The following is an 18817-nucleotide window of genomic DNA, read 5'->3' on the forward strand; positions in this document are numbered from 1 at the left end:
GATCATCATCATATATTAGCATTTCTGCTCTCTCTGCTTTTAGTCGGTTCCTTCTTTCATCTAGAATGTTGGAGGCAGTGCTAAACAGTCTTTCACTCTCAACACTTGTACAGGGGGCAGAAAGAAAGGCTGATGCTGTAGCAGCAAGGGCAGGGAAACGAAGCTTGTTCACTGCCCAGTAATGGAATGGGTTTTCAGACCGAGGGATAATTTGCTCTGTCATATACGTTTGTATTTGAAGAAGAGCACTCGTGATTACTCCTCCAGGTTCTTCTCGCTTCTTGAGAACTTCATCGAACATCATCATGAAGGTGCTCTTGCTTGTGTGTCCGCTTGACTCGCTTGCTTCTGCATGAGAAACCTTCTCTGCTGGATCTGCTGTAGCAGCTAAGGCAGTAGTTGTCCTCCTCTTCAGTGCATCTTCCATCTTCTCGACCTCTTGTATCAGGGCATTTTTTGCATGCCTGGCAGTGTCTGCATTTGAAAAGCATCTGAGACAAAACATGCAGAATAAATAATCTATTTTATACAAACGTTGCATGGTCATTTATACAGGTATATCAAAGTTGCCAGTTGTCATCTTGTAATGAGAATAAGATAACCCATCTATCATATCATTTTTTTATTTTTGGAATTGTTTCTTAAACTAATTAAAAATGAATGCATTTAATTTGTTTTGCAATGAAAGTGCAGCTGTCAATGAAATAATTTACAGATGCATTCTGATAAAATTCCAAGCAGCAATGTATTTTACTTTTCTTTTTTTTTGGTTGCTGAAAAAAAAAAGGTTTTTTGAATAAAATAATTTTTTTCTGAATAAATAAAGCCTTATTTAATGTCTCAAAACCACAGACAATTTTCATATATTGGTCAGACATAACGAATAGAAATTACAAACATGCAACTAAAATAAATAATTTATATAAAGGCCAAATTTTATCATATATAATACAATTATAAGTGGTCGTCCATTCACTTTAAAAAAAATCTTCAGAATTAAAAAACTAATTATATATAATGTGATTGTTCTAATGAGACTGATTTGTGACTAATGTTTAATGCTTTGGACGGCTTCACATTAAAATGAACATAAAACTGCAGAATATGGAAAGCATTTCTAGCCGTTATTTTAGCATAAAAAGTTAATGATAGAGTTAATGACTAAAACTTTACAATTAATTAAACGAAACTTGAAAATATGTTTTTTTTAACAATAGTAGGCCTAATAATAGCCTAATTATATGAATCTTATTTACAATAAAACAAGAACGTTGTCATCGTCAAAGTTGTATAATGAAAAATATATTTTATCGTGCAAGTGACATTTTGTGTGCGTAGACTTTTAGCTTACCTGTCTTTGTACCGTGGGTCAAGTAAAGTGGCAACGGAGTAAAGTGGTTCATCCTCGATGTAACCAAATCGTGTGTTTACTGCTTGTAGTAGTGTACTTTTCATTGTTTTAATCCCCGTGTCTGTGTCTCTCTCCTGAGACAGCAAACGTTTCAGAACTGAAACTGTTGGAATGACATCTGCTGTGGTTGAACTGGATGAGCTTATGGTTCGCGTCAGTTCTTCAAATGGTGACAGTACGATCATTGTTTTTTCCAGTAATGCCCAGTGGTTTACAGTCAGCGTTGCAGGCAGTTCATGGTCGGCAGCAAAGGCGCATAAGGTTCGCTTCTGTTCGAGGATGCTCTGAATCATATAATATGTACTGTTCCATCTGGTTTTGACGTCTTGCTGAAGACGTTTCAGGGGCATTTGAAATTCACGCTGAATGTCTCCCAACCGCGAATATGCTAATGGGGAATGTTTGAAGTGCCCCACAATTTTTCTAGCACATGCAATTGCGTCAATCAAGCTTCGTTGGGACAAAAGTCCCTCGTTAACAGCGAGCTGTAATGAGTGCGCAAAACAGCCCAAACTAGGGACTCCCAAATCACCCATAGCTTTCTTCATATTGCTGGCATTGTCCCTCAAAATTACATGCACTTTGGATATAGGGATTTTCCACCTATCAAGCATTTCTTTGATTGAATCTGAAATCGCCTTGCTGGTGTGTGACCCTCTAATTTCCTTAACGTGTAGCACAGCGCTCTGCAAATCATAACTATCATTCAACCAATGTGCCGTTAAACTTAGAAGGGACATGGGGCACACGTCGGAGCTCCAAATATCTGTAGTGAAGCTGAAGGACTGCACATCTTTTAATTGGTCTGCAACGTGTGAGGAAACTCTGGAATACGTACAGCTCAGGCAAAGCGGTCTCAGAAATGTATGTTCTAGATGGCAAACTATATCGTGGTTCCAGATGTTCCATGAGGCGACGGAAACCAGTGTTTTCGACAACAGAGATTGGCTGATCATCCAGAACAATGAATTCAAGTACCTTTTCTGTTATTTTTACAGCTTTAGGATTCTGATTTGGAAGGTTCTCTTGCCTCTGAAACGCATCTGTCAAGGTCAGCTGCTTTGCCTTTGACTCATCCTTTTTCAGTTTGATTTGCGCAAACTCCTCGTGTTCTTTTGCGTGATGCTTCTGAAGATGCTTGATTAAATTTGTCGTATTGTAATTCGAAACACTACTTCCACCTCTTGAAACGTTGGCTTTGCAAATATTACAATTCGCAGTGCTACTCGCTGATGTGTCAAGGGTAAAATATTTCCAAATCAGGGACATGTTTAACGCGCTGAGGTACTTCGAATGTAAAAGGTTCCCGCTCAACTTGCCTGTCACACTCACGTGATTGCGCAAGCAGCGCAACATATTTTAAATGTATTTAATTTTTTAAGGCAATGTTTAAAAAGAAATAATTGAGTTCTTATAAGAATTATTATAGTTTTTACAGTAGTAGGCCATCGTTTATTGCTAATCATTCATCAACCACTGGTAACACGGTATCGAATTTGGATCGGTCACGCATCATCGATATCCGATCCATTCAAAAAGCTTGGATCGGCGTCGATACCGATCCAGAGTATCGGATCGATGCATCCCTAGTTTAACTGTAGCATTACTGCAATATAACTGTAGTAAAACCATGTTTTTTAAAAACCATGGTTTCCGCCAAAATACCACGGTTACTACGGTTGTAGTTAATAACCGTTTTACTATAGTATTACTACAATATAACTGTAGTAAAACCATGGTATCAAAACCATGGTTTTTAAAAACCATGGTTTCCGCCAAAATACCACAGCTACTACGGTTGTAGTTAACTACAGTTTTACTATAGTAAAACCATGGTTAATTTTCGTAAGGGATGGAGCCAGAATTGGCTATTGTCATTTTTATGTTTTATATTTTACTGGAGGACATGGTGTGCCCCGGGCCCCGGCGCTGCCGGATCATGTATTTTCGGTTTAACCCTGTTTGAATACAAAACCCAATTGAATATAAAAAGTCCAGTATTTCTCGCTCTCGTCATCTGCAGCTGTCACGGTTGCCAGGCGACAAGAACAATCCTTCATAGGCTAGACCGGTCCGAACGCTTCAGATGCGCCCTTTGATATGGGACGCTGCTGTAGTTAGCAACAATTTGTTAATATTGTGACAATAAGCCTACATTTTGTTGCTTTAATTTTCGGAACTGCATATTTCGTTAAGTATTCACTTACAAATGTGAAGTAACCTACTGAAGTACTTTTTTCCCTCACATCACAATATGATTACATTAAACTACACAAAAGTATATAATGTAACAACCAGATATTACTGTATATTGAAAATATACGGAAGTAAAATGCAACATAGCCTACGCAGTAATGCAGGAGTAGCCTAATATAAATGCAGTAGTTATTAAAAGTACTTTTTTCAGAAAGCCGTCGATTGAATCAGCCCTGCAAACCTGTTGGTAGACAACTTAGTGGATAGTGGAAATATGCACTTAAACACTCTGGAGACCATCCCAGATGATGTCCCACCAGCAGGAGGCCTTACCAGGGGCAGCCCATCCCGGTCCAGCAGCTCAGCTCAACAGAGTCTACATAAATTTTTTCTTATTTTATGTATTGTAAAATTAAATGTTTATGTTGATTTTGATGTTTAACGTATTTTGTAAATAGTTGGAAAAAGTACTTTAATGTAGCCTAAAGAACAAATGATTTTCATTTACCAATTTTATTTGAAAAAATAAAAAGGTATAGAATTAGTTTCATGCAGAAAGTATTACTGTCATTACAAAAATAAACAATGTCCGGCACAATTCATTGTCTTTTATTTACACAATTAAAGTTGCATAAAAATAAATGTACATCATTTTTCTTTTAAAAAATAAAAGTGAAAAAAGTTAAACAAGAATATGTAGAAAATGTATATATTTTTCAATCATTCTCTCAAGAAGAGAAAACAGCCTGTCCATCCTCTTCCTTCTTTCCTGTGCACTCCTCGCCTCTGCCTCTCTCTGTAGTTGCATTTCTTCTCTGATCAAGTCCAAAAACTCGTCCTGTCTCGCCGCCTTCGTGCTGGTGCTCCTGCTGGTGCTACTGGTGGTGCTGGTGCTGCTGCCCCTGGCTCCTCCTCACCGTGGGCACCCACTGCTGAACTCGGCCCTGGTGTGTCCTCAGGGATTGAGGCGATGAGGACAGGGGGGTTGGTGCAATGCCTCTATCCCAACATCTCATCCATGAGGACAAACCAGGGCCAAGTTTCAGCAGTGGGTTTCCCACTCACACCCTCACCTGTCCCAGGACACTTGCAATCCTAAAGGCAGAGCAAATGAATGGCTTGTTAACAACAACAGGACAATACATTTTTAGCAAAGATATGTGTGTATTACTTTTCTTTATATATATATATATATATATATATATATATATATATATATATATATGTAAGGGATAATGTATAGAGAGGCGGTCGTTATAGCGAATAACAAGCCCGACAGCCTGAAGGGCTTGTTATTCGCTATAACGACCGCCTCTCTATACATTATCCCGCTTATTACATGGCTACCTACAAAATAAATAATTTGACACTAATTATTGATCTAAAAAGGAGTTTATTGTTTTAAAAACGATTGTATTGCTTCCGCCAAAGAAAATAGTCCGTTCCGCGTCCATAGCAACGCGCTGTTTTGCATGGCAACTGTCTGTTATCAAGAAATAACAGACCGCATTCTACATTGGAATTCAGCCAAGCCATGTAATAAATATATATAGGCTATATAAACCCATTTTTTCCTGAATTGTTCTAAAAAAGCAGAAAAGGGTAACTTACTTAACAGAGGAGCAATCTTAAGTGCATTGTTAACACTGCAAAATATGACACATCAAGACATGCATACAAAATACTTAAGAAATCATATTTCTGTATACTAAAATTTGGTTAAAACCACATAGCTTGCATGACAGCACTACAAAAACACATACAAGTGAAACCCCATTGCCTTATCTACTGCTTTTCTTATTGTTTTGGGCTTTATTGGGTGAGTGATATTTCTTATAATACACAAGTGCAAATATTACAAATAGGTCGTTAAACTAATAACGTTATTACCACAAGTTTTGCCTAAAACTACCTGATAAATGAAGCCACGCAATGGTGACGAAGGAGTTAAGAAGAAGTTTATAAGAAACTTTAACTCTGGTTTCGCTAGCTATTTGAGTAAATGAAAACATAATACTTACATTTAAATGTGAATTTGCTGTCCACCTCCGATCTCTAGTCTCGGCCGCCTTTAAAAATAAATAAGTAAATGCTGTCGTCAACGGCGCAATGACTTATGGGGTAGAATAGGCCGCTAAGTGTCCATTTATGTATCCTTCTTTTCACGGGGAAACGAAGGGTGCATTTGGCGTCGCTTTTGAATCAGGGAAGCCTTCGTCGCGGCGCGATGATGCAACTGGCCTTCGAATACAGCCTTCGAAGGATGGAGAATTGAATTGGGACAGCCTTCATCGAGCCGCGGTGACGCAATCGGCCTTCAAATGCGACCTTCCAAGGATGCAGCCTTTGAATTGGGACGTCCTTCGTCGCGCCGCGGTGACGCAATCGGCCTTCAAATACGGCCTTCGAAGGACGCAGCCTTCACTTTGGGACACAGCGTATGATTCAGGCATTACAGGTCAGAGGTCAGATTGGATCTGAACATTCAGAATAGTTATCCAGTTCATCTGGTTGAAGGTTTCCTTGTTTGACTTTGGATGTAGGATTGGATCATTCTGTAAGTTACACAAATACACGTGTGTGTGATGATCACTGTGGGTTTGTGTCTGTTGACTCTGTTGAATGTGATTGTGTCTGTAGAGGCTCTTTATTCTCCATCAGCTGATCCAGAGAAGGTCAGACTAACATCTAAAACCTGTAAGTAAAACACAGACAGTCAAATGTGTGCGACATTATTACATTATCAACTTTAGAACAACTAAAAGAAACTACTTAGATGATTAAGTGAGAGATTATAATATAATACTGAGATACACGATTGTTAAAGCTTATCTATAATCCTGTATGACTGTCCTCTTTCTGTCACTGGGTCAGTTTTATTTATGATAAATAATCTAGTTATAAATATTTACCATTATCTTTTATTGCAATTGACATTGACAATGATATTGAAAGCAAAATATTGAATTGTTTGAAATAAAAAGAAACTTGAAGATATTTGATTGTTGCTATAAACAATAATGAAAAAAATAAATGAATTAAACTCTTATTAAACATGTTTATAGTGAGTAATACACCATCACAATGAAAGTAAACTAAGAAACTAAATTAACTTTCAATTAAAATATGAACAGTTTTAATCATCACTACTCACAGAAGCGTCTCCAGTTTATAATGTGGATCCTCCTTCAGATCAGAAAGCTGCTCGACTCCAGAATCTCCTACTTTATTCTCAGACAGATTCAGTTCTCTCAGGTGTGAGGGGTTTGATCTCAGAGCTGAAGTCAGAGCAGCACAACCTTCATCTGTAACACCACAATCCCTCAACCTGTAGAGAACAATGACACTCTTCAGTCTCTCAGTTCAGGAAACACTGATATAAATAATAAGATATATATGAACTTCTCCTCAAAAGATTTGTATATGAAAGCAGTTGTCACCTCTTCACGACATCCAATCATGCTTATAACTATTGTTGTGGAAAATATGCAATTGTCCTGTTACAAGTATGCCTTTTTGTAAACTCGTTAACCTGTAAATAATAAAACTATTTAATTTAATCTAAGAAGCTCGCCTGCCAAAAGTCTTTGATTTCTAAAATACTGAACTGAACAGATCATGAAGAATTCTTCTGACCTATAGATTGTGAGAATGAAAATTCAGATGTTTATGATTCAGGACAGATTTCACGTACTTTACCTAACCTGAGAATAATCAAAATAAGTTTAAAGGTGTCTAGAAATATGCACCATAAAACACTATCAAAAATTATCAAAAGTAAAATGACTCCAGAAGCTTTGGAAATAATCTAATGAAGATTAAACATCCTTTTCAGTTACTTGATGGTAAACTTTTTTTGTATATATTATTTTTGTATATCATTCATTATTCACCACAGGAGAGAAACAGACAACATTGAGACTTTTATAAAATCTTACTTGAGTATCTCCAGTTTACAGTGAGGATCCTGCAGTAGATCAGAAAGCTGCTTGACTCCTGAGTCTCCTACTTTATTCTCAGACAGACTCAGTTTTCTCAGGTGTGAGGGGTTTAATCTCAGAGCTGAAGTCAGAGCAGCACAACCTTCATCTGTAACACCACAACCACTCAACCTGTAGAGAACAATGACACTCTTCAGTCTCTCAGTTCAGGAAACATTGATATAAATGATAAGATATATATGAATTTCTCCTTTCTCCTCAACAGATTTGTATATGAAAGCAGTTGTCACCTCTTCACATCATCCAATCATGCTTATAACTATTGTTGTGGAAAATATGCAATTGTCCTGTTACAAGTATGCCTTTTTGTAAACTAGTTAACCTGTAAATAATAAAACTATATTTAATTGAATCTAAGAAGCTCGCCTGCCAAAAGTCTTTGATTTCTAAAAAACTGAACTGAACAGATCATGAAGAAGTCTTCTGACCTATAGATTGTGAGAATGAAAATTCAGATGTTTATGATTCAGGACAGATTTCACGTACTTTACCTAACCTGAGAATAATCAAAATAAGTTTAAAGGTGTCTAGAAATACACACCATAAAACACTATCAAAAACTATCAAAAGTAAAATGACTCCAGAAGCTTTGGAAATAATCTAATGAGGATTAAACATCCTTTTCAGTTACTTGATGGTAAACTTTTTTTGTATATATTATTTTTGTATATCATTCATTATTCACCACAGGAGAGAAACAGACAACATTGAGACTTTTATACAATCTTACTCAAGTATCTCCAGTTTACAGTGAGGATCCTGCAGTAGATCTGAAAGCTGCTCGACTCCAGAATCTCCTACTTTATTCCATGACAGACCCAGTTCTCTCAGGTGTGAGGGGTTTGATCTCAGAGCTGATGTCAGAGCAGCACAGCCTTCATCTGTAACACCACAATCCCACAACCTGTAGAGAACAATGACACTCTTCAGTCTCTCAGTTCAGGAAACACTGATATAAATGATAAGATATATATGAATTTCTCCTTTCTCCTCAACAGATTTGTATATGAAAGCAGTTGTCACCTCTTCACGTCATCCAATCATGCTTATAACTATTGTTGTGGAAAATATGCAATTGTCCTGTTACAAGTATGCCTTTTTGTAAACTAGTTAACCTGTAAATAATAAAACTATATTTAATTGAATCTAAGAAGCTCGCCTGCCAAAAGTCTTTGATTTCTAAAATACTGAACTGAACAGATCATGAAGAAGTCTTCTGACCTATAGATTGTGAGAATGAAAATTCAGATGTTTATGATTCAGGACAGATTTCACATACTTTACCTAACCTGAGAATAATCAAAATAAGTTTAAAGGTGTCTAGAAATACGCACCATAAAACACTATCAAAAACTATCAAAAGTAAAATGACTCCAGAAGCTTTGGAGAGAATCTAATGAAGATTAAACATCCTTTTCAGTTACTTGATGGTAAACTTTTTTTGTATATATTATTTTTGTATATCATTCATTATTCACCACAGGAGAGAAACAGACAACATTGAGACTTTTATACAATCTTACCACAGTTTCTCCAGTTTACAGTGAGGATCCTGCAGTAGATCAGAGAGCAGCTCGACTCCAGAATCTCCTACTTTATTCTCAGACAGACTCAGTTGTCTCAGGTGTGAGGGGTTTGATCTCAGAGCTGAAGTCAGAGCAGCACAGCCTTTATATGTTACACCACAATACCCCAACCTGTAGAGAACAATGACACTATTCTGTCTCTCAGTTCAGGAAACATTGATATAAATGTTAAGATATATATGAACTTCTCCTCAACAGATTTGTATATGAAAGCAGTTGTCACCTCTTCATATCATCCAATCATGCTTATAACTATTGTTGTGGAAAATATGCAATTGTCCTGTTACAAGTATGCCTTTTTGTAAACTAGTTAACCTGTAAATAATAAAACTATATTTAATTGAATCTAAGAAGCTCGCCTGCCAAAAGTCTTTGATTTCTAAAATACTGAACTGAACAGACCATGAAGAAGTCTTCTGACCTATAGATTGTGAGTATGAAAATTCAGATGTTTATGATTCAGGACAGATTTCACGTACTTTACCTAACCTGAGAATAATAAAAATAAGGTTAAAGGTGTCTAGAAATACACACCATAAAACACTATCAAAAGTAAAATGACTCCAGAAGCTTTGGAAATAATCTAATGAAGATTAAACATCCTTTTCAGTTACTTGATGGTAAACTTTTTTTGTATATATTATTTTTGTATATCATTCATTATTCACCACAGGAGAGAAACAGACAACATTGAGACTTTTATACAATCTTACCTCAGTATCTCCAGATTACAGTGAGGATCCTGCAGTAGATCAGAGAGCAGCTTGACTCCAGAATCTCCTACTTTATTCAATGACAGATCCAGTTTTCTCAGGTGTGAGGGGTTTGATCTCAGAGCTGAAGTCAGAGCAGCACAACCTTCATCTGTAACACCACACTTACTCAACCTGTAGAGAACAATGACACTCTTCAGTCTCTCAGTTCAGGATCTACAGCTCAGATAAGCAGAACTTCACAATCAGACACTTAATCCATGGCACCATTAACAGGTCCAGTCTAAGGTTCAGACCCGCTTCTACAAACTGCTTGAGCGGGTTAGTCTCCATATCATAAAAATTACAAGAATATTCAATAACACTTTATTTAACAGTGTCCTTGTTACATATGTTAAATGAACTTACCATAGTAATAACAGTAAATTATGCATAATTACATGCAACTAACCCTCAACCAAATCCTAATCCTACCCTTACCCTATAGTAAGTACATGTAGGTGCTTAATATTACTCAGTACATAAATATGTAACAATCCGCCCTCAAATATTCTTTTTAAACAGCAGTGTTACTATAAACGCACAAGGAGATTCTTTGGAATGAATACAATAATGGCGAATATCACCAAAGCTTCAATACTGTCACCTACATCAATGCTTTCTCTAACATATAAATTAGCACAAGCAGATGTATGATAGTGAATAAGTCACACAGCATAAAAGATAACAATAATATTCAGACGGCGCTGAACACCATAAACATAAAACACACAAAACAGCTCAATTGAATGATGCGCTGAGCAATTATCCCGTGCACTCACCACCTTCAAGCACCCCGTACAGGAAAAATAAGTAAAAAAAATGTCCGGGTTGCCTCATGAGCTCGCTACCGTCTTTCCAACCGGGAAACGTTTAGTCCATTAGTCCATGGGAATGATCCTCGATCGGAACGAGACAAAAAAGTAATCCACACACACACCAAAAAAGGAAAAAATTAGTCCGTGAGAATAATCCGTTTGCCAGAGATGTGTACACGAGTGAAAAATCCAGGTGGTTGAATAATTTTCCGTCCTCTCTCCACCATTAAAGCAGTCTCTTAAAGTAACGTTTGAAAATGCTATCAAACCATAAGGAACAAGCTTTAAATATTATAGCTGCAGCAAACATTGCTGGCGCCATGAATTCAAACACACCTCCTCCCCTTCCTGATTCACCCTCCATTCATAAGCTTAGGCACGCCTTCATAGTAAGTGCGGGCGGCCGAGCCTTAAAGAGACATCCCCTCTTACCAACATACACAGTGGAAGCTAAGCATATCACACAGGAATACACAGGAGTATCATTCATCATACATAAACATTATGTGAACCAATATAATACCTCCTGAGCAATCATAAGCATTTCTGTTTTCAAAGGAACACTTAAATTAATGTGACAGTGTCACAAATATATAATTACACTGTAACAATGACACCTTAAAATAAAGTGTAACCGAATATAATTTTTTTATGCAAATACCCAGAAATCATCAACATATCTGTATATGAACACGGTTGTTACATCTTTACATCATCCAGTCATGTTTAATCTATCATTAATATTGTAAAATGATGTCAGACACATTGGAAAAAATCTAATGAAAATAAAATCAACATTTCCATTAGTAATTTCACAGTAGATTTTTTTTGTATGGCAATCATTATTTACCATTAAAATAGAGGACTATGTTGGGACATTTTATAAAATCTTACCCCAGTTTCTCCAGTTTACAGTGAGGATCCTGCAGTAGATCAGGAAGCTGCTTGACTCCAGAATCTCCTACTTTATTCTCAGTCAGATTCAGTTCTCTCAGGTGTGAAGGGTTTGATCTCAGAGCTGAAGTCAGAGCAGCACAACCTTCATTTGTAACACCACAATCACTCAACCTGTGGAGAACAATGGCACTCTTCAGTCTCTCAGCTCAGGAAACACTGATATAAATGATAAGATATATATGAATTTCTCCTTTCTCCTCAACAGATTTGTATATGAAAGCAGTTGTCACCTCTTCACATCATCCAATCATGCTTATAACTATTGTTGTGGAAAATATGCAATTGTCCTGTTAGAAGTATGCCTTTTTGTAAACTAGTTAACCTGTAAATAATAAAACTATATTTAATTGAATCTAAGAAGCTCGCCTGCCAAAAGTCTTTGATTTCTAAAATACTGAACTGAACAGATCATGAAGAAGTCTTCTGACCTATAGAGAATGAAAATTCAGATGCTTATGATTTAGGACAGATTTGACGTACTTTACCTAACCTGAGAATAATCAAAATAAGGTTAAAGGTGTCTAGAAATACGCACCATAAAACACTATCAAAAACTATCAAAAGTAAAATGAGCTCAGATGCTTTGGAAAGAATCTAATGAAGATTAAACATCCTTTTCAGTTACCTGATGGTAAACTTTTTTTGTATATATTATTTTTGTATATCATTATTATTCACCACAGAAGAGAAACACACAACGTTGAGAGTATTAAATCATGTTTGATTCAAATTCAGAGTAGTTATTTATTCTCATGAAGCCTGGCTGATTTAGTTTAGGTCTAGTCATAGTTAAGGATAGCTCTACATTGGTTCATGATTAGTTCATATCTTCGCTAATCATGAGTTCATGTTGAATTAACTATTGATTCAGGTATTAGGATATGATTATTCATGTACTGTTATTGTAAAGGGTTACTTAAGATATATATGAGTTTCTCCTATTACAGTATTGCTTTGGTACGAAAGCACATGCTAAACTCATAAATATGATCATGTTTTATCAGTGTAATGATTGTTATCAGAGTGACTTACTGAACTGATCTGGACTCTTTAACCACAGGCAGCAGCTTCTGAAGAACTTTATCTGCTGTATTTTGTGCTCCAATAAACTGTTTTAGCTCAAAAACATCCATCTTCTGCTCTGATGTCAGCAACACATAAACCAGAGCTGACCACTGTGAAGAGGAGAGTTTGGTTCTTCTTATTCCTCCAGATTTCAGATAATGTTGGATCTCCTGCATCAGTGAATCATCACCCAGTTCATTCAGACAGTGGAACAGATTGATGGATCTCTCTGGAGAGCGATTCTCCCTGATCTTCTGTTTGATGATCTGAACTGTTTCCTCTTTGTTGTAGGAGCAGCTTCCAGTCTGTGTCAGTAGTTCTCGTAAGAGAGTCTGATTGGACTTCAATGAGAGACCCAGAAGGAAACGCAGGAAAAGGTCCAGATGTCCATTCTTACTCTGTAAAGCCTCATCCACAGCTCTCTGATGCAGCTTAGATAATGAGTGATATTTATTCTGGTTTAAGATTTTAAAAAAGAAACCTTGTTTGGTTTGGCCAAACACATTTCTGTTCTCATTTGTTAAGTGAATGTGTGCATATAGAGCTGCTAGATGTTCCTGGATGCTCAGATGAACAAAGCAGAAGACTTTCCCCTGATACAAGCCCAACTCCTCTCTGAAGATCTGAGTGCACAATCCTGAGTACACTGATGCTTCTGTCACATCAATGCCACACTCTCTCAGGTCATCCTCATAGAAGATCAGGTTGCCTTTCACAAGCTGCTGGAAAGCCAGTTTCCCCAGTTTGAGAATCATGTCTTCATCTTTCACTCTCTTCTCATAGTCCTTCTCATGCTTGATGTTGGTCTGAATGATCAGGAAGTGTGTGTACATCTGAGTGAGAGTCTTGGGAATCTCTCCTCTCTCTGCTTCACTCAACATCTCCTCTATAACAGTGGCTGAGATCCAGCAGAACACTGGGATGTGGCACATGATGTGGAGGCTCCTCGAGGACTTCAGATGTGTGATGATTGTATTGGCCAGACTCTGATCACTGATTCTCTTCCTGAAGTATTCCTCCTTCTGTGGCTCATTGAAGCCTCGTACCTCTGTCACTCGATGGACACACTCAGAGGGGACGAGATCCGCTGCTGCTGGTCTGGAGGTGATCCAGATGAGAGCAGAGGGAAGCAGATTCCCCTCAATGAGGTTCATCAGCAGCTCGTCCACTGAGGCTGATTCAGATATATCACACAGTTTCACTTTGCTCTTAAAGTTCAGAGACAGACGACACTCATCCAGACCATCAAAGATGAACAACACTTTATATTCATCACTGGATATTTCCATTTCTGTTGTTTCAGGGAAAAAGACATGAAGAAGATCTGAAAGACTGAGTGTTTTGGCCTTCATCAAGTTGAGCTCTCTGAAGGGAAGTGGAAATATGAGCTGGACGTCCTGATTCTCTGTCCCTTCAGCCCAGTCCACAATGAACTTCTGCACAGAGACTGTTTTCCCAATGCCAGCGACTCCCTTTGTCAGCACAGTTCTGATGGGTTTGTCTTGTCCAGGTAAAGGTCTAAAGATGTCATTGCATTTGATCGGTGTGTCCTCTGTTGCTGCTCTCCTGGATTGTGTCTCAATCTGTCTCACCTCATGCTCATTATTGATCTCTCCACTTTCACTCTCTGTGATGTAGAGCTCTGTGTAGATCTCATTCAGGAGTGTTGGGTTTCCCTGCTTTGCTGTTCCTTCATACAGACACTGAAACTTCTTCAGCAGATTTGTTTTGAATCTGCTTTGGACCAGTGAAAGATTGACAGATTACAACATAAAGAGAAAAGTTTTAGTAAAATAACAACACTGTCTAATTAAATAATTAGACAATATCACACAGGCAACAGTGCTGTTGGTCTATATATCATTAAAACTGTTATTTGGCCGTTTGCACAAGCCTCTAGGAATTGACCTTTCGCCGGCCCCTCCCCCAAAACGGCCATTGTCCAATCACACATCATAGCAACCGTTACTATGTGAGCAGGTCCGACAAACATTAGCAAGATGGTGAAGCGTGCGCCCATGGCGTTTGTAAATCGGACACTATACCCCGAGAGATTGTCTGGAGGAGTTGTGTTCTTTCCATTCCCAAAGCCGAAAACACAACGTGAGCGATGCCTACAATGGATAAAACAGTGTGGATGGCCCCACTCCCAGTTAAATGTGTCGAACATTACGAAGCATAAATACGTCTGCTGGCTGTGGTGTCGATGGCTAACGTTACTTAAAGTTTTTTTTGTTTTGTTTTTCTGATCTGAAAAACTATCCTATCTGTTACTCAAAAAACATAATATTGTCTGAACCGCGAGTTTTATGATCCGTTGCCACACTAATAAATATAATGGTCTCAACCGCGAGTTTTGTGATCTGTAATTGTCCCCCTAATAAATATTATGGTAAGTGCATTATGAAAGACAAGCAATGAAAGTTATTTAGATGCAAATTAAGGCTATGTCTGGTTAAACAGTTATTGTGTGATTTCGTTTATTGTGCGTTAACAACTTGAAGCATGAATTTGAGAAAGAAAATCATTTTTGGAAGAAAATGCACCACGTACTTTTGTCAATTATATAAGTTATAGCTAAAAGATTGTAAAAGCTTTCAGTTCACCCTGCCTAATTGTAGTTGAAAAGTCCAATTAAGCTTGATTAATGATATACTGTGACTGATCAGATAAACTACAGCATCGAGAATATAACTCCCATGTGTTTTGCAGAATTTAAAATTTTAGTCATAGTGTGTTATGTGAAAAAACACACATAAGAAATTATTGCTGACAGCACTTTTATTTTCAGAGAGTTTTTTCTTTCACACAAAAACACAACAGTGAGTGTCTTTCAATGCTTTTAAACACTTGTTTTCTTGTTCTTTGTCATATCACAAATTATGTGTATGAATAATGAACACCGGTAAGCATTAGCCTCGATAGAGACGTAGATAGTAGTTGTGTCTCCTTCATTGTGTATTTTTATATTTTGAATATATCCCTCCACTGCATACTGTAACCCCTTTTGCCTCGATCTGGAGGATCGCGGAGGTATTGCTCCAAAAAAGTTAACTGACACGCACGGGTATACCTCTTCCCGTCATGGCAATCTGTCGCGCTGGTCGTGTTTGACCATTTGTTTGTCGGACGTAGCAACAGTAACTAAGGGGGGCGGGGCTCGGCGAAAGGTCAATTGGATATTGATATAAATTTCATTATTTGATTTTTTTCTCAATTCCTCAAATTTTTTTCTCAATTTCTCAAATATTTGAGATACATGTACATTTTGTAGGGAAAAACCTCTCATCTAATGCAGTAAACTATACAGTGCTGCTTCACTTGGATCATTACTATAATATTAAAGGTAAGAATTAGCAACAATGTCCAAATTATTGAATTCAACTGAATTCAGACAGAATAAATCAACATTCAATTTAATCTGAAAATCTGAAGGCCGGTTTAATGAACTTCCATAACCTGCAGCTCCTGAACTTCCTGAAAGAGTTGATAGGCTCTGAAAGTCTTTGAAATACTGATGGTAACAATAATCAACTCTTTTTAATAGAAAAAGAAATGTGACCTGATTCATAATTTTCACACTTTGATGCAAACACATTTTAGTTTGAGTTTCAAATTTGCAATTATTTGCAATTATTTTATTATATTGCTATATTTTTAATTAAGTATATAACTGAAACAGATTTAAACATACATTAAATAATGAATACATCCCTAAAAGGTTAAGAACATAACTCTCTAGTGTTCTTTCTAGCTTATTAATGAACTACTGTATTACCATTGTGTAACTTTTCTGAGTTAAATGTAATGTTACTTGGTCCACAAGCTGTTTTATCTCTCCATGGTTGAAACACATTTCAGTAAATTGTACCGTATATTTCAACATATATTCATTCATGTTTTTTTCATGCTATAACTAGCAATAAATATATGATTTGCGTATGATAAAGAATCTGTCATGCCACATTAAAGAGCAGCAAAACGTATTAGTCACAATTATGTTTGGTCTTGTCTCCATCTGTTCTTGTTAGTCCCTGATTAGTTAACCTTCATCCACCTGTGTCTAGTTACAGTAGTTCCCTCGTTTACCCTGTGTATATATTCTCCCGTTCAGTTTTGTCCTTGATCGGTTATTGTTCGTGTCTATGTTAAAACACGCGGTTGCTTGTGTACATTATCTTTGTTATCGTAAGGAATCGACCTTCGTCTGTCTGCTTCATCAACCAGCGTGACAGTATTTGTAATTTGTGATTAAATTAAACGGATTTGAAAGCGTACACCCTGTTTTATAAAAAGTAACAAAAGTAACGTACTGCGATTACTGAACTTTTAGTAAAGTTTTATTCTCTAATCAACTCAAAATAAAATAAAGAATAGATGAAAAGATAAATCTTTGTAATTAATCTTCAGATTATTCAAATGAAGAATGCAATGCATCAGAAAATCTATATTTATGTCCACCGCTAAAAATCATGCTGATATTCAGACCAACAGCAAGACTGCATGAGTGTTATAGCACTTGTAACAATACTTAAATAAACAAGAAGTTAACTGTTAAAGTGTTGCTAGTTATTTACTTTATCTGTTATATATAATGGATAGTCTGGGTACAGTGAGTTACTATCAGGATGAGTCTGTGTAGACAGAAATGTTGTACCTCATTTGAGTTGATGTTTGTCTCCTCTTAAATGTCATGTTGTCCATAGACCGGTCGCTCCTCATGGACACACAGCTGGACTCTGGAGCCTGTGATCTCTGCTGGGGGAATCCACTTCAATAGAATACAGACAAGAATATATATAGTTCATTTTACATGGATAGATTGGATCTCTATCTGAGGTTTATCTACATTTATCCATCCATCTGTCTATTCAGGTCTTGCAGTCTCTACTAATGAGCTGATGAGCTGAAACAGGTGTTTTATATGAGGGAGACATAAGAAAATGTGTCGTGGTTGTGTTAGGGGCTCCAGAGAAGATCAGGGAAGAACTGATCTAGTCTCTCTAGACAAAAATGTTGTACCTCAGATACTATACTATCTATCTATCAAATGTTTTACCTCAGACCAGTTGATGTGCGTTTTCCTTTAAATGTTATTGGCTGCCCCATAGACACTTCACTCCTCATGGACACACAGCTGGACTCCGGTGGGTTTGATTTCTGTCTGCAGCTTTGGCTTCAATAGAACAGACGATTTAAAAATAACAGATATGACATAATAGACAAGAATTCATATTGCTGTAAAAAATTATTGTGATTTTAACAGTAAAAGGCCGTAAAAATGCTACAGTGAAAAACTATTAATTGGTTAACAGAAAGTTTCCGGACTATATACAGTAAATAACTGTGATGGATCTAACCATATATTTTACAGTAACATACAGTTAAATTTACAGTTTTTGGAAGTGAAAAAGATCAAGTCATTGTATAATAGGCCTATGTCACACTTCCTGCTTCCAGAACGCGGAGTAGGGATTCAGAACTTCCGGTCAACAGTATTTCTCCATAAGGATTTAGATTATCAGCCATAATGTCTAAACCATCCGAGGTAGACTGACCACGAGCTATGAGGTTGTGAAACGAAGTTTTTTTTGCTCCTGTAGAAACTATAAGTTTGTATGAAATTAACCTTGTTTTAAGAAAAAACATGTTTTATCCGCGATCTTATGGAAAAAAAACTACACTACCCACAATCCTAAGCGTAGCAGCAACGTCTGCTGATTGGTCCAACTCGCTGTTACCATAGAAACGTTTACCTTACTGGCGAACGGCTAGAGCTATAACAACAATGGCAGGCTACACCCGCAGCTGTTGTTGTAGTGTACCCTTTCCTCAGTTTTGACGTTTCCACTTTAGAGTTTTCATTTACCATCCGAACCACATCGTCATATGTGACTTCAGGCAGGTTGCGGAGAGATTTTGTCCAGCGGTATCTATCGGACTCTGCCATTGTAAAAAGCTAACCGGAAGAGCCGTATCCCTACTAAAAGACGTACTTCCGGTCTTCAATTTTTTCGTGAAATAGGCCTAT

At 37.1% G+C, this 18817-nt stretch overlaps 1 protein-coding gene across 1 annotated transcript in view; it reads right to left on the bottom strand.

Annotated features, from left to right (window-relative positions):
• Nucleotides 1-6162: 6162 nt before the first annotated feature.
• Nucleotides 6163-18817, bottom strand: part of LOC311300364 (NLR family CARD domain-containing protein 3-like) — a 14245-nt gene continuing 1590 nt past the window's right edge. The window contains exons 2-9 of the mRNA XM_084424624.1: nucleotides 17444-17557; nucleotides 12754-14520; nucleotides 11659-11832; nucleotides 9908-10081; nucleotides 8339-8512; nucleotides 7546-7719; nucleotides 6762-6935; nucleotides 6163-6302 (exon numbers count right to left, since the gene is read on the bottom strand). Coding sequence (XP_084280750.1) covers nucleotides 6296-6302; nucleotides 6762-6935; nucleotides 7546-7719; nucleotides 8339-8512; nucleotides 9908-10081; nucleotides 11659-11832; nucleotides 12754-14520; nucleotides 17444-17557 — 2758 coding nt within the window. The 3' untranslated portion in view covers nucleotides 6163-6295. The remainder of the gene's footprint in view (nucleotides 6303-6761; nucleotides 6936-7545; nucleotides 7720-8338; nucleotides 8513-9907; nucleotides 10082-11658; nucleotides 11833-12753; nucleotides 14521-17443; nucleotides 17558-18817) is intronic.

Source organism: Rutilus rutilus (genome assembly GCF_951802725.1).
Source record: "Rutilus rutilus genome assembly, chromosome: 11".
NCBI classification, from domain to species: Eukaryota; Metazoa; Chordata; class Actinopteri; order Cypriniformes; family Leuciscidae; genus Rutilus; species Rutilus rutilus.